Source organism: Uncinocarpus reesii, genomic scaffold (genome assembly GCF_000003515.1).
Source record: "Uncinocarpus reesii 1704 scaffold_4 genomic scaffold, whole genome shotgun sequence".
In the NCBI taxonomy this organism is placed as follows: Eukaryota; Fungi; Ascomycota; class Eurotiomycetes; order Onygenales; family Onygenaceae; genus Uncinocarpus; species Uncinocarpus reesii.
In genome coordinates, this window is record NW_003052497.1 from 278,786 (window position 1) to 294,472 (window position 15,687).

General features: G+C 48.4%; 7 protein-coding genes across 7 annotated transcripts; 4 read left to right on the top strand and 3 right to left on the bottom strand.

Annotated features, from left to right (window-relative positions):
* Positions 1-56: 56 nt before the first annotated feature.
* UREG_06205 (uncharacterized protein) lies at positions 57-1,104 on the top strand (the record flags this gene model as incomplete). The annotated part of the gene is made up of 3 exons (XM_002583192.1): positions 57-210; positions 273-508; positions 568-1,104. 3 exons carry the CDS (start codon positions 57-59, stop codon positions 1,102-1,104), a joined length of 927 nt encoding a protein of 308 aa, XP_002583238.1.
* Positions 1,105-1,682: 578 nt separating this feature from the next.
* On the bottom strand, positions 1,683-2,167 carry UREG_06206 (40S ribosomal protein S20; the record flags this gene model as incomplete). Its single annotated transcript, XM_002583193.1, has 3 exons — positions 1,683-1,767; positions 1,842-2,065; positions 2,126-2,167. The coding sequence occupies 3 exons, from the start codon at positions 2,165-2,167 to the stop codon at positions 1,683-1,685; spliced, it is 351 nt and encodes a 116-aa protein (XP_002583239.1).
* A 444-nt stretch (positions 2,168-2,611) lies between these two features.
* Positions 2,612-4,653, top strand: UREG_06207 (uncharacterized protein; the record flags this gene model as incomplete). The annotated part of the gene is made up of 3 exons (XM_002583194.1): positions 2,612-4,298; positions 4,321-4,595; positions 4,624-4,653. The coding sequence occupies 3 exons, from the start codon at positions 2,612-2,614 to the stop codon at positions 4,651-4,653; spliced, it is 1,992 nt and encodes a 663-aa protein (XP_002583240.1).
* A 288-nt stretch (positions 4,654-4,941) lies between these two features.
* Positions 4,942-6,706, bottom strand: UREG_06208 (uncharacterized protein; the record flags this gene model as incomplete). The annotated part of the gene is made up of 2 exons (XM_002583195.1): positions 4,942-6,436; positions 6,495-6,706. The coding sequence occupies 2 exons, from the start codon at positions 6,704-6,706 to the stop codon at positions 4,942-4,944; spliced, it is 1,707 nt and encodes a 568-aa protein (XP_002583241.1).
* A 576-nt stretch (positions 6,707-7,282) lies between these two features.
* Positions 7,283-9,609, top strand: UREG_06209 (uncharacterized protein; the record flags this gene model as incomplete). The annotated part of the gene is made up of 7 exons (XM_002583196.1): positions 7,283-7,342; positions 7,475-7,553; positions 7,613-7,932; positions 7,969-8,004; positions 8,354-8,643; positions 8,715-9,391; positions 9,449-9,609. 7 exons carry the CDS (start codon positions 7,283-7,285, stop codon positions 9,607-9,609), a joined length of 1,623 nt encoding a protein of 540 aa, XP_002583242.1.
* Positions 9,610-10,167: 558 nt separating this feature from the next.
* On the top strand, positions 10,168-10,834 carry UREG_06210 (uncharacterized protein; the record flags this gene model as incomplete). The annotated part of the gene is made up of 2 exons (XM_002583197.1): positions 10,168-10,352; positions 10,432-10,834. 2 exons carry the CDS (start codon positions 10,168-10,170, stop codon positions 10,832-10,834), a joined length of 588 nt encoding a protein of 195 aa, XP_002583243.1.
* A 2,032-nt stretch (positions 10,835-12,866) lies between these two features.
* UREG_06211 (uncharacterized protein) lies at positions 12,867-13,749 on the bottom strand (the record flags this gene model as incomplete). Its single annotated transcript, XM_002583198.1, has 2 exons — positions 12,867-13,402; positions 13,458-13,749. 2 exons carry the CDS (start codon positions 13,747-13,749, stop codon positions 12,867-12,869), a joined length of 828 nt encoding a protein of 275 aa, XP_002583244.1.
* Positions 13,750-15,687: the final 1,938 nt, after the last annotated feature.

The following is a 15,687-nucleotide window of genomic DNA, read 5'->3' on the forward strand; positions in this document are numbered from 1 at the left end:
CTCGCCGATGAGGTGAAAGAAGAGAGCAGTTTGTTGCAGCAGTTTTACATTTCAAAATGTTCTCCTGGGAGGACTTTGACGCTACGTTTCCCTTCAAAGGAGGGTATCCCTACAATCCCAAAGTGGTCGACCGGATCATCGCGAATCGGAAGACCTTCCACCACACTCTATTCATCGATCGCCTTCTTCATGCGCTGGGAATTGACTCAGGTACCATACTCACACTCTATGCTTGCTTCTTATCAAACGCTGACATCGACATTGTCCGTCAGCCACGAGATTGTACCCGCCAAAGTCCGTTGAAACGCTCCGCAAGCTCCACCAGGAGGTTCTTGCCTCCCGTTCACCCACTCACCACAAGCAATCTGTGATATATTATATTTTGAAAGACTGCCAAGATGCGACTGAAGGGCCCAGCAGTCGCCGTTTTGCAAAACAGTGCTTCTTGCCGCAGAAGTATAAGTTGTTCATTGATGGCCTCTGGCATTTGGATAAATTGGATTTCCAGGTTGGTTATGCGACATGAAGGGCCGCGTCTCGATTTGTGCTGATAACTTGAGTCAATAGCAATCCTTGTGCTATCTCACAGAGCCGTCACTTATCCCGACGTTCCCTGACGAAATCCTATACGTCCTCTCGACAGTCCCGGAGCAAAATGATAGCTTCGCTTTTGCATATTACACAGCCGTCTCCCCACCTTTAGCCTCTCGCGAAGTTCTAAACGCGTATTTTGGGGTATTATGCCGCAAGGGAGTGGACACGGCTTTCTACTTTACCCGGAAACTATCGGATGACACCCGTCGTGAACTTTTCGACCAGCTAATTGTTTCCGTTCTCGCGACCAAGCCAGGTGAAGAGAGGGCGGAAAGGTCGATGGCTTTGGTTAATCTGCCCTTCAACAAAGCGGAGGTCGAGTGGTTTGAAGATTGTTTGCTATATGGGAAAGCGAAGAAGCTTCATGGTGCAAAAGACACGGTTATGATACGACGCGTCGCAACTAGTCGCCTTGACGACCTAGGCAAACTGGAGTCTTTGGGCGGGCGGAAAATTGACGGCCTGAATTGGGATGTCCTCAGGCGAAACTTAAAGCCTAGTGGTTCTTAATGGCTAAAAATTGCCGCCTTTTGGGAGTTTGGTGTTCTATGGGTTTGTAACATCAGAGATATCCTCGATTGCACGGAACATTGTCATAGTTGTATGGATCGTTTTCTTATTGCATCAAGAGATTCCACCATAGTTCCACCTCAAACCATGGCTTATCTCCTTGAATATCATATGAAAGGTTGTCCCATGTGATGGGTAGCGTTAAATAATATAGGGATGAGCGTTTGCATAGCAGCTGAGTTGTTTTTCTATACTTCTTACCCGAAATACAATGTAGTGGTAGAAGATATACCATTGTGTGTTTAGATGTTTATCTTCTCTATTTGGATAGACTTGAAAGAGATATAAGGTGTGTTCTTGAGAAGTCTGCTGTGACCGGCTGTTATGATGTTCAAAGTATCTAGGCTGCTCTGCTTCCAAACATACATCATATACTTCCATGAAGTATTAGTGCAGCTTCAAATGCTTCAATGCAGTGTCCAAGCACAGTTCGATCGCGCCAGAATACCGTCAAAAACCAGCGGCTGCACTGAGTTTTCAAGTTTTCTCATGCACTACCGTTCATCCCTGGACCCCGCTTATGCAGCAATGGTCACCTCAACCTCAACACCAGCCTCAATGTTGATAATGATCTGTTTCACGGTCTCGGTTGGAGCGTTCAGACTGGAGTCGCAACACGAATTAACAATCTACCCGAAAAAAAAAGAAAGAAAACTGGTCGCGATGCTCAAACTGACTCAATCAAACGCTTGTGAATGCGCATTTCAAATCTATCCCAAGTCTTGGAACCCTCACCGCAAGGGGTCTTGCGGGTGGAGATCGTCAGGGTCTTCGTAGGGAGTCTGACGGGGCCCTTGACCTCAAGGGACTTTGAGCGGGCACGCTCAATGAGCTCCTGGCAGACCTTTTCCAGCGAAGCGACCTTGCGGGAGGTGAGGGTGATACGGATCTTGTGGATTTTCTGCGGGAAAAAACGACATCGTTAGAATGGGGTGGACGTTTTAATGGGCTTTTCACGTACTGGGCCTTCGCCGAAATCCTTCTCGGGCTTTTGGAAAGACATGGTTGCTGTTTGTTGCTGGACTGGCGGACAGTTAGCGCTTGCAACTAGACATTAGGTCGGGGGCAGAAGCGTACAGTTATGAGGTGCGACGTGCAGCGCCGGTCAAGACCTGAACAATGAGTTCGGTAATGTGATGACAGGCTGGATCGGTGATCTTGTCGAGTGCTTGATCTCGTCGTCCTCTTGTTTCTCTGCGCAAAGAATTGATTTGTGGGATGCGAACTCTTGGCATTCGGCTACCCGGGCTAGCTTGAACGGGGCTAGCGTGTATGACTAACCCTGAATGCCCCTCGACAATCGCCGTCGCATCAAATGGATTCCACTTCTTGACAAGGACTGCTTTGCTGCTTTTCTCTTTTGCCTCTCTTCATATAGCTTCGTCATTCCAGAAGTTCTGTCGCCGACTGTCATTCATCCTCCATTGAACCCAGCCGAGTCACTCTAATGCTGGAGCCCAAACCTCCCCCACTTGCACCGGTCCCTCCAGCGAGTATACGGGACCGCATCCCCAGCGAGGACTGGGCAGCATGTTTAGATGCATGGATTGCCTCCGTTGAATTTCGCCTGAGGCTCTCTGAAAGTGATTTTGAATCACTTGCTCCTAAAGATGGCCAAGCTGTATCATTTCTTCTTTCATATCATGACTCTTCGACGACATTCACTGGGCCCAAAGCAAGCACTTTACGGCGCCTCTGTTTTCTCTTAACGCAACGACTATTGTTAGTACCGAACCAAGCGTTGGAAGACTCGCTTAATTGTCGCTTCCTAGCAAAGCTATGCGCCACATACAATTCCGGATCTGCGCTGAAATCCCTTCTGAGAAAGGTCTGGCAACGACACTCGAAATTCGTGACTGCCGACATTGAGAAGGGGAAGTCAACTTTGATTCGGCAACTTTCTCAAAGAAACTCTGAAGTAGAACGGGATGTGCTGGCTACGTTGCAATCCTTCACGCAACTAGCCTTTTCGCTCCCAGAAATTGGTTACGTCCTTATGACGGGATCGGATTATATTGACACTCTGTTTGAAGCATATCAAACCCAAAAGAACAAGACTCTACAAGATAGTATAGTCGCCAATATATACGTGTCGCTATCGTCCCTAATGCTTTTGTCTCCCCCAGCAATATCTCTGCTCTTGGACCAGCTTTTTAATCTAAAGGCCTTAGCTAAAGTCGACGTAACAACCTTGCAAAAAGGACCAAACTTACTATCGGACCTTATCTGCAGCACGAATTTGTTGAAGCGGATGCATCGACTATTTTCTGCGACTCCTCAAAAACGTGCCGAGAATCTAGTATCTAGTTTAAGGTCGTACATTACAGTGTGTCGTGGGCTGCACTCCGCTCATCGTCAACGGCCGCCGAAAAAGGATAAGGGCAAGCAGCGACAAACAATCGAAGATGATGTAAATGAATTCCATGTTCATAAGATGTCCTTGGTCACCCAGGTCCAAGACCTTTTTCCAGATCTCGGGACTGGGTACATTGTTAAATTACTAGATCACTACTCTGACGATGTCGAATCCGCGATTTCCAACCTTGTGGAGGACACTCTACCTCCTCATTTGAAGTCCCTCGACCATTCAGAACAGCTACATATCGCAGAGGTTATGCCAGATATTGCACCTCGTTCTACACCTCCAGCCCTGCCACCCTCGTTTCCGAGGAAGAATGTCTTTGATAACGATGAATTTGACCGTTTGGACATTTCTCAGTCCAAACTACACTTTGGTCGCGCAAATGCCGATTTGACGGCTGATGATATCCTGGCAGATAGGTCCGGGCATTCGGTGAACAAAGCTGCCATCCTATCTGCACTTGCTGCGTTTGACTCGGATGACGACGAACGCGACGATACATATGACATTGCCGATGTCGGTGGAACTGTTGATTCAATGCCTCCGGGTACAAGCGTCGACCCCGACACAGAATCAGGGCGAAGGACATCTGGTGGACTCAACGAAGACGCGGAGTTCGCTCTATTCAGACTATACAAATCGGATCCAGACGCATTTAAACGCGATGCGGCAACACGGCGGTCCCAGCAACGGGCGTCTCTTCGCAAAGAGACGGGGATGACAGATGAGGGCATCGAAGGCTGGGCAGTGATGTTGACCCGTGATCCGAAACGTATGGCGAAAATGGAACATAGCCATGCTCTCTCTGCCGGACTCTCCGCGCATGGCCAGAGTGATCTGCCATCCACCTCCTACCGGAAACCAGCTGCGGAGGATGGAGAAGGTGGAGACGGTGACCGCGATGGCACCACTGGAAGACCACGTGGTGGCGGACGGGGACAAGGGAGAAGTAGAGGGAGAGGGCGTGGTGGGCGTGGAGACGGTGGTAGTCGAGGCGGTGCACGAGGCGATGTTGCCGGCGCTTCCGGTGACCACGATACGGCACTTGCTAGGAGACGGAAGGATGCCAGTAAGGGATCACGAGCGAACCACAACAGACGGGACCAACGAGCAAAAAAGATGGCTAGAGGAGGATTATAGTAGAAGCCTCCATTGTCATTGGCATTACGTTTCATGTGTACAAGGGGCGGTAAAATAGCGTCCTGTTGACGCATTGGTCTACCATCAGCATATCTAGCGTTTTTACACCAAAGGGCAGCATGCCATGTCCAGTGCGGTCTTGCGATCACTTCCAACACACTTTTATATTACACGCGGCCTTTGTCAAAAATCAAATGACATAAAGCAGCCGAGAGTTCCGTGACCGTGTCCTTGATACAACTTAGAAAAATGATCCCATCCAGAGCTCTACCATCTTAGTGATGATCTGAAAATACACCCTGCTTCGCAAGGCTGTTCTGGCACTCAGCAAAGATTCTCGCTTGCTTCGCAACATCGCCCAACCGGCTAATAACCTCCTTATTCCCATCGTAAAATGTAAAGATCGCATATGGGATGCCGACTTCCTTGCAGAACTGCTTCACGAGATCCTGCGTCCGACGGAGGTTGTGTCGGGGGATGCGCGGGTACAAATGGTGGATGGCTTGGAATTGTAGACCCCCATGGAAGAAATCCAGCCAGGGGGGGCAGTCCACGTCCATTGTGGTACGTAGCATTTTCTGCGGGAAGGACTCGTGCACGCCAAGGTCGGCGGTGGACATGGCGAAATGTGACAGGGTGATTTGAACGTGTAAAGGTGCGGTTATCATGTGGCTTATCATGATAAACAAAAGGCGATTCCGCCAACCCGGGATGCTGAGATATACCACTCCGTACCCGTACCATGTCCAGAAAAAGACTTGGCCGACGATTTCGAACCAACGATGCCACCAGGCAGGACCCTTTTTGGGAGCTTGGCCAAGAAACAGATATTCCCAGCTTAAACGAATGAGGTTGAAACGCCCGAGAAGCAGAATAGGATAGTAAAGATAGTGTTGGTAGCGGACAAGAAATTTCGCAAACGCGTCATACTTCATAACACGTTCGTAGTATGTGCTGCGAAGACTGTCAAAAAAGCGATGTGAGATGGCGAAAAAGGGCATATGTTCAATATCAGGGTCGTGTTCGGGAGAGTTGGTGACGATGTGGTGAACGTTGTGGTTGCGCTTCCACCATCCCAGGCTAAGACCGCCGATGTAGTCCGCTACTATGATTCCTATCACACTATCAACGTGAAAATGATGGGTAATGCCCATATGGCCTGCATCATGGGCGGTAAAAGCGAGCTGATGCCACACGCATCCGAGAAAGAATCCAGAGGTGCCGTACCACCCACAGCGCAGAAAGAAGACAAAGAGTGCAAAGAGAAGACTGTAACGAGAGAATTCGACGAGATAGGCAAAGTAATTGCAGTTATACAAGCCTTCATCGCGAATGCGCTGGTTCAGTTCCCGATACTTTTCCACGATATGGTTCTGGGTTTTTGGACTGAGGGTGGGGTACTTGGCAATATCGAAAATGATCTCTTCTTGGGTTCGTGCGTCGAGGAACAGGGGCTTCGGTTGGACGTAGGGTTTCGAGGTAGAATGTGATGTAGGAGGAGTGGAGGCTACAGAAGAAACTGACGTGCAGCTAGACCGGCGTCGTCGTAACGTTGTCGGGCGGTCGATCGGCTCGAACAGCGGCGACGGGGGATAGGAGCTTTCTTGAGACGAGGGCTGGGGTTCGTCCGCTTCGCTGGAGGTCGGCTCACCCAGAGAGCCAGTGCCAAATACGCCTCCTTGAATAGGCGGGAGAAAATTCAACCATTGTCCTTCGATGCGACCGATCTGAAAGGAATTCATACGCTCGCGAGCTTCGGACGAATGTAGTCTAAGGCTTGCTGTCAGCGCAAGCCAAGTAGGGCAAATGGTCGGTAGTTAAGCCTTACGCATTGATTTCATCTGTAGCATCTCTGCCAACCATGTGCTTGATTGCGGTTTCTCCGCCTGGGTGGAATTTCAACCAGGCATCAACCTTCAAGACTTTGCCGTTGAAGATGATTATGTGCCTCCCACTTGCAATCAGCCCTTCGATCTCTCTTCGCGAGAGAACCACATCTTCTCGAGCCGGCTTTAGTTTCGTTGCTGAGGGGGTTGGCATGGCAGCTCTCGGGCTCGTGTGGGCATTGGTCAATTGATGGAAATCAAATGTTAACCTTCTGCAATACTCGCCAGTCCATGCGGGTGCAATTGCGACTTTTATCAAAGGTGGCAGCGTTGAATTGGCACTCCTGATTTTCGGAGGAGCCTGGAGCCTGTGATGGGGATCGTTTCACTTCGACCCAGGGGATCGTCAAGCATGGCGTGGCGATGCAGGAGGTAAACGAGTTAGGGGCTCTCGGCAGCAACGTCGCCCGGGCTGAAACCGTTTCGCTTGGCCACAGGAACGAGAACGCATCGAGCAGTCCAGAATCAGTGCATCAATCTTCCGCAAGATCAAGCACATCCCAGGCTCAGGCACCAACCCAATTCCCTCGAATCCATGGATTGATCGCTGCAAAAATTCAGGAACCCGCGATTTTTCCTTTTTTTGGGCCGAGGCTGACTGTCTACCTGCGCTAACCCCTTCTGGCTAGGCTGGCCGGGACGTCGAGCTTCAACTTCCGCGTCCCGATCTCACTGTTTGTGAACAGTTCAACGCCAGAGACAAGGCCATCACACTTGCAGGGCTGACACAATGGTTAGTGACTCGTGTTTGCATGCTACATCTTGCTACAAGGCGATTTCCTGGCCTTCAGTATGCACTGGGTTACTCATCGTCGATTCCAAGTAGGAGCCACTACCAGATCTAGTCGAAAGATGGCTGCAGTGGGACCAAGTATGCTGACCCGGCCAAGTGTCCTTGGAATGATGAGCTCAGATGTTGTAGGATCCGCATACTAGGGAGGAGATCAAGAGCCTCTATGATGCCAACAACATTTCTGAACTTGAAAGGCGCTTACGGCACCGTATGTCCTGCCTACGGGGTTATGCACTGATCTGGATGAATGCTAAAGCATTACTCCAGGTATTCAATTTGGAACGGCTGGCCTACGCGGCCGCATGCAGGCTGGCTTTGCCTATATGAACAGCCTGACGGTTATCCAAGCCTCTCAAGGTCTTTGCAAGTTTCTGAAGGAATCGCATCAAGGCCCAGAACCGCTGTCTGTTGTCATTGGCAGAGATGCTCGACACAATTCTGAAAGGTTTGCCCAACTCGCCACGAACGCTTTGGAGGCTGAAGGCATTCGTGTGTGGAGTTTCGACTCCCCGGTTCCCACCCCCCTAGTGCCATATACCGTTCTCTTGAAAAAGGCCACCGCGGGAATAGTCATCACTGCCAGTCATGTAAGAAACCCCCATAATCTACGCTGCTTCATCCAGGCTGACATCGGGCATAGAATCCCGCACAAGACAATGGTAAGTAACTTCGAACCCCGCAAAGGAGGACAACGGGTATGACCATTGTTTCCTTGTGTTAGGTTACAAAATGTGGGACTCAAGCTCGCCTGACCGTTAGAGTCCGAGCTAACTTGATCCAGTTATGCTTCCAACGGCGCTCAGATAAATTCACCTATTGATGCATACATTCGTGATTCCATTGCGCGTAACCTCGAACCCTGGCCAACTGCTTGGGATGTGAGCAGGCAATCAACGACCACTGACCTGTCCCAGGACATCAAACAGGCGTATTGTGATGACGTCTGCGCTTTTGTGGTCAGGAGAACATCCTTTAGAAAGCCATAAACGTTGAACTGATGACATGAAGACTTCCACAGCGGAGATCGGTGACTCCCCGGGGCGCTTCGTATACACTCCACTACATGGTGTCGGGCACTCGATCATGTCCATGCTTTGTAAGAAGTTAAACATTCAAGACATGACCGTAGTTCCCGAACAGCGGGACCCGGACCCAGAATTCCCAACAGTTCGCTTCCCGAACCCGGAAGAGGCTGGCGCTTTAGACCTTGCCATGAAAACAGCCGATGATATGAGCATAAATCTCATTGTCGCTAATGATCCTGATGCGGATAGGTTCGCTATTGCTCAAAAAGTTGGGTAAGTTGACAAGCATCTCGTTTCTTTCCTTTCTGTTTTCTTACTGATTACACGTAACTAAAACCACCTAGGAAAACTTGGTTCAAGTTTACAGGAGATCAAGTTGGAGTTCTACTCGCCTCTCACCTTTTAGATATATGGAAGCAGCAAAGCCCACAAAAGCCTATGGCAATGCTGAGTACTGCGGTTTCTAGCAACATGCTAGGTAAAATGGCGAAAATGGAAGGATTCCACTTTCAAGAAACCCTCACCGGTTTCAAATGGCTAGGTAACGCCGCGAAGAGGCTCGAAGCCGAAGGATATGATGTACCCTTTGCCTTTGAGGAAGCTTTAGGTTACATGTTTTGCAAAGTATGTTACGATAAGGACGGCCTAACTGCAGCAATGGTTTTTTTGGCTGCCCAAGCACAATGGAAAAAGCAAGGCCTGAACCCATTTACCAAACTACAGCAGCTATATGAGACCTATGGATATCACGAGACGTTAAACACCTACTTTGTCTCCTCTGATCCTAGCATTAGCGCTAATTTATTCCAATGCATTCGGGGCTTCCTCGAAGACAAACGCAAGTCCATCGGCAAATTTCCAGTCATCCGGTGGCGAGATGTCAGCAATGGTCTCGATACAGGCGCCCCAAATAATACCCCGGAATTACCTATTGACTCGACCTCCCAAATGCTTACAGTTTGGTCCGATCACGGTCTGCGATTCACGCTCCGGTCCTCAGGCACAGAGCCGAAAGTTAAGAGTAAGCATTTGCCTCAATAACTAAACTACAACCAAGACTAATATCTTGTTGTGCTAGTTTATATCGAAAGTTGTTGTCCAGCACGTGAAGATGCAGTGGCTGCTGTCTGTGAGGTGTTCTCTGCAGTTCTGATGGACTGGATTAGACCATTTGCACCCAATATGACTTATGCCCCTACTGTGACAACTTCCTCTGGTCATATCTTCACTATACCTTGATTAGCACCCGACTTATTGTTAAAACAAATACTATTTGGTGGTTAGGTCTTACTTTTCTGCTGAAGGTCCAGCTCAATATGTCCGCAAGGCGATCCTTACACGTGGTATCAAGTGCAAGCGTGTGATCTTCTCCCAAGCAATCAGCTTCATTGTCTCGGAAAAGCGCATTAGCCCGGAGTCTAGACTTGGGTTATCCTACCATTCAAGCAGACCTCAAGTTGGGCCACTACTGAAATGGTTCCACAAAAGCAAACAAAAGATGTTTGATGAATTCGTTGTCTCGAATCTTCTCTCCACTACTGGCATGAAAAGAGACGCAGAAATAGCCTCATGTTTAGAGTCTTAGACACTTCTTCATATTTAAAGGCGCAACATCTTCGCAACTTTTGTCAGTCATTCTTCACACGGAAATTCAAGGCTTTTTACGAACGCCCCCTTATTTTGTGACATAGGGAAGAGACTGGTCCAGTTGACTGGTTCTCCCGTTTTTGACCTACGCGCTGCATCTATTTACGATCTGGGGTGATAGTATTTATACCGTCCATTCGTCAGCAAGCAATGCCAAAATTCGGTGGTCGAGAAGCCTTTGTTCGTGCTGCCCGGAAACGGGAGCAGAAAAGTTTCCAGATGGCGTACCCCAGTTTCGATCTCTCTGGAGTCGTTTACGATGATAATATCCATCCAGGAATCTTTGACGATACATCAAGGTTTATCCGAGGTCTCAAACAGCAAGGCTTTTTTCTGTACGTGGCCCTTCCCCATTTTGTTCATTCGTCTTGAAGACATAGAGCATGAACAGGAGCTAACAATGGAAGTTAATAGTCAACTAGTCGATGATCTAGACGCAAATTATGACAGCGATGATGGTTCTGACAGTGACGACGAGATAACACATCGCGAGATGCATCGCCGAAGAGGCCGTGGGGAGAGCCGACGCCAGCAGAACTACCACGTCCATTACCACACTCACGGAGCAGACAACAATAACGCGATTTCGCCTCCTCTGCCACTATGCCAGCAATCTGGTTATACAGATGCCCCAGCGATGCTTCTAGGCTTGTCCCTTCCGCGACGAAACGGTGGTTTAGCTCTGGAAGCACCCACGCCGGTGCCCAATGCGTCCAATCTTAACTGGCCTTCTCCGCATCAAAGCAGCCATATAATCCCAAGGAGGATATTTCCCGCCGGTTTCAACTATCAGAGGATGGTGGATGGGAGAATTTGACTAGTATAATTGTATTGATGATATGTTTGGTGCCCGGGTTTGCAATATGCATTATCAGTTCTTTTTGGATATTGATATCCATAGTTGGACCTGTGTAAACACATTGTTTGCAATTAGCCTTTAGGGAGCTCTTGATATTACACCTTTATAAATTTGCAATTTGAAGAAGCATGTAGGAGCTTCAATCACAAGAGCTCTTATTAGGGGATAACCAAGAACTCCCGAGTGCACCAGAAGCCAAGGACATTAGGCAGCCGCAATTCTTTTTTTAGTCTTCAGGCTTCACCTTTCAGTGTTCACCAGCCTAAGATATCTCTAGCAAACACGATTTGCTATAGTTATGCCATTAATTGAGAAAACAATCGAGCTTTTAACAAATGCCATGCGACTCGGGCCCCAAACCATGGCTCTACCAGATCCCTAAAAAGTCCAGAAACGGCTGTCAACAATGCAAAAAGCGAAAAGTGAAGGTTGTTCTGACACGCTCTCTCTCATAATCTCCAATTTGCCTAAGCTGATAGACGATTGACAGTGCGACGAACAAGGACCTCGATGCAGGAATTGCAAGTACCGCAAGACGCGATGCAGCTTCGAGTCCTTGTGGGCTTTTGAGCCGTGCTCTGGTCCATCAACACCAGGCGCATGCTCTATGTCGACTGCTGTCATGGTGGCGCATAGGCCAGAAGCTACGCAGGCTCTAGGGAGCCAACGAAGGAGTTTCTATATCCTATCTCCTCCACGACCCAACCCTGTATCATCTGGGGACCTCGAGCTGATGTATCACTACACCACCGTCGCCTTCTTATCATTTGTCGACTACGAAGTATATAGGCGTGCATGGGAAGTCGACGTCCCTCGAGAAGCGCAGTCTCAACGATTTTTGATGCACATCATCCTCGCCATATCGGCCCTACATATTAGCCACCTATCCTCCTCAAATCATGCACACGCCCTATCTTACAAAGAGACGGCGCAGAAACACTATAATGCCGCAGTCACAGTATTCCGCTCCACCGTACCTATAATATCAGTATCGAATACCAGTGCCGTCTTTGCCTTTTCACACTTGAGCATATTCTTCGCTTTCGGGTCGTCTCATTTTTCCAGTAGCTGCAAACAGCTTCAAGACCCAGTTGGCGAACTTTTGGACATTTTTATCCTTCTCAGGAAGGCCATGGCAACCCTAAGGCTAGCCTGGGATTCGCTTGAGGAAAGCTCACTTGGAATCCTGTTACAGCGTGGACCGCAAATAACAGATCGTCGATACCTTCCAGCAGAGACAGCCATGGCGCTTGAGCTCATGGAACAACACTGCCTGCAACTAGTCTCATCAAACTCAGCCGAATCTCGGCTGAATCGAACTTATGAAACGGCTATCGATCAGCTCTGGGATTCGTTCGTCATGGCGCAGACCAAGAGGAAGGATTGGTCCATGGCGTTGAGATTCCCTATCATATTTCCGGATCAGCTGCTCTCCTTCCTGGAACGGAGGGATCCTGCTGCTCTACTATTGTTGGCGCACTTCTGTATAATCCTATACAGGGCACCTACACGTTGGTGGGCTGAAGGTTGGAGTGTCCAGGCTATCGGGGCGATATTTGAGAGCATTCCCCAAAATCTGAGGTACATGATATCATGGCCGATGAAGGTAGTTGGGCTAGATCTAGAAACGCGAATACATTGAGCATATTTCGATAGAGCTTGTATTTTCATCACTATCATTTCTGCTACATATTGTTTTGGACTGCAAGTTTGAAAACTACTTGAAAAAGATTGCAAAGATCTATACTAGACTTGGATACTATCTCAGAGTAACCCAAATCAAAGGCACACGCTTTCTAACCCTCAGTTATTCTTCCGTCCAACAATTTGCCTCGCCTTTCCATACAAGCCAAAAGGAAACCAAGACAATCAACGGATTCGAATGAAAATCAACTCAATCCCCCTCCGGACACAGATTCTCCCTGTCGTTACTGTGACGTGGACGATTCAACATGCTAAACATTTTGTTTCTTGTAGGATACGCCGTTCGTCAAGCAAGGCCCCTGGTGGCAATGGCGTGTCGTGCGTATGCTGTCTCAGTAAAGGAAGTAGGACGAGTATTGGGAATTATATCGCGGACTCTCGTTAACTTGACACTTTCAGGTTGTCTTTCCAGATCAACGGAGTTTAAGCTCTTTTCTCCCCTCAGGAGCTCCGAGATCTCTCGTGGATGTACGATATTCAGCAAAAGCATGAGGATCCACATCAGTGCAGCGTCAAAAATGTATAGATAGATCTCTCGGCTCAAGAGTTCGCCATCAGACCCTTGCACATACTCAATGACTCTGAACACCGATCGTACCATAATGAGGAAAGATGCGATATAGAGTCCGAAAAGGTGTTTTCTCCACGAAAAATGGATGGATAAGGACGTTGTCGTCGGATTTGCACTCATTCGTCGGTGGAAGATGATTGATGCAAATGTGAAGAAGCCGAAAAATAGAAGCTGGATCACCAAACCAACAATGATAATCTTTTGGCCAAGAGAAAGGTTTGAGGGCGTCCCGCTGTACATGACACCGCCGCCTGGTCTGTGGTTAGTTTTCGAGTTCCTACGTTCTCTAGATGAGGGGTGGCTTACCGATGCCTTGCACAATAAAGGATAAGATATCGCCGGTCACAAATATTTTAGTCATCCAAGTCCTCCTCACAATGGAAAATCTGTCCGCGTGAAGAGCTGCGATAAGACGACCCAGTACCATATATATTGAGGCAGCGAAAAGGGCTGGAGCCAGGAGCAAGAATAGTGACTGGATGATGTATGGGGTATCTTTGAATAGCGGAGCCTGAGTGCTGGAGATAATTCGAGCACTGTAGCCTACTATCTCGACTGTGTGGAGGAGTGAGAATCGATTATTTCCATGAAAGGACATTGAATGACCTACAAATACCCCCTAACGCAATCGGGATGAAGAACCACACGCGGGATTTTATAATTTGAAAAGTATGAAAGCCCGAGGTTGAAAGAAAGAGGACAATAAATAAAATCGCGGCCGTTTTCGAAGGGGTATATTTGTAGAAATCATGAAACTCGGCGTCGTCCGCCATGTCGAGAACACTGTGCTGGAAGAGATGCTAGATATGCAATTGAGAGAAGTGGTAGTAAGTTCAATACTGAACATAAAGCGGAGAGAGGGCTCATCCAAGCAGCTCTTATACAGAGCGTGGGAGGGGAAGGAAGCTGCAACGCAGGAGCCTTCATGAATGCGACGACGCAATCATGATTGCGCGTCCGTTGCCCATGAGGTTCCAGTACACTAAAAGCTCAGCCTTCTACAGCCAGCACATATTCTTCCTTGGGCGCATCACGGGCGCAACGCGAGCTGCAGATGGCATTCGGGTTTTCGGGATCTCAGGGGCCGCATTTAGAGTTTCGGGATCAGATCGTGTTCGGACACTAATCCAAATCGGTCCTAGTCTCGGGCCGATGAGGCTGAATAGTTCGCTGCTGGTTTGAGAACGCGTTGAGGATCAACCGGATATGAGCCTTCTCTCACACTTAGAAATCTCTGTGCAAAGATGATGCCCTAACCGAAAGAAGGCTTGAAGGGAAGTTGTCTCAAAGATCCAAAAAAATCCCTTTCTCACCCTTGGAAAGTCAAAAGGGAGCTTGCTCTGAACACGCAAGTTTGTCTGAAATCCATTTGCTGTCTGCTGCTTTTCTGTCTTTCTCATTTGTCCAGTCACTCTTGAGAGTCATGGGAATTTGTTTCATCTTCAACACAGCTTCTCTTGCCCCCCGGGGTTGTTCTATTAACATTCGAGCTCGACACCGAAATGTAAAGATGGGCACCCGCATCCATCTTAAGAGTATGAAATAATTTGATTTCGACTCAAGTTTCAGAGAGTAGATGTCACAGATCCCCAAAGACGCTGGAGATACCTCTACTTAGGTGAGCAGTAAATGTGGCTTGTTCCAAGGTAGTCATGAAGGTTGAAGCTTTGAATGACCTTCCAAGGTCAAATTTGATGCCATATCATGGAACAGACTGTGAATCAAAAGCTTTCGTTTCCTCTGCCTATGAGCTCGAGAACTTACTTTCTCATACGGCCATCAGAGTACTGCCATTGCAGAAGACAGTAGCTGCTGTAAAACTAGCCGAATGACTGGACAGAAGCTAAAAGTCCGGCTGCAGTCAATGGCGGGCAAAAGAGGTAGCTAGCCCATATTTCATGGAAGAGAGCGATTCTTCATCGGCCTAGACAGGAATCGGGCAGCGGAATCGCCGGGGAGATGCAACACGTCTAGGCTAGCAACCTGGAATCCTTTGTAGGCAACAACAGTACACTTTGCACAGATTTGATCGCGCGTATTAGGTAGTCTCCCACAAAAGAGGCCTGATTCGCCCATAAGAAGCATATTCCAAGGCAACGTGGAGTGGAGAGTTATGATGCAGTTCTCAACAGCATCAGGCCATTTCCTAGGAAATCACCACACTGAGCAGGATGATTCCCACTAGGTACGTAAGTATTGAAGTCAGATCCAGTGCATTTGCATCTCAGACGATGTCTAGGTATTATCGAGGGAGAAGCTCACGAGCGTTTGTTCAGTTCATGGGGAGGGGAACGGACGGAACGAGACGGTTTTCAGCAGGTTGCGAAAGGGTGCTTGAATAGTATCTTCTCTCTTGATCAAGAATCGGTGATATATCTTTTCGCATTCTGGTCGAATGTAATTAGCCGTTAATGTCGAGAGTTTGACGGTCCAAGATGGAGATCTTGAACGGCAAGTCGTGGTTTCCAAGCCAACTTGGCGACTCGAAACCTCCAGCAATCAGGCATTAGTTAGCAAGGTCGCACATGCACCCAAC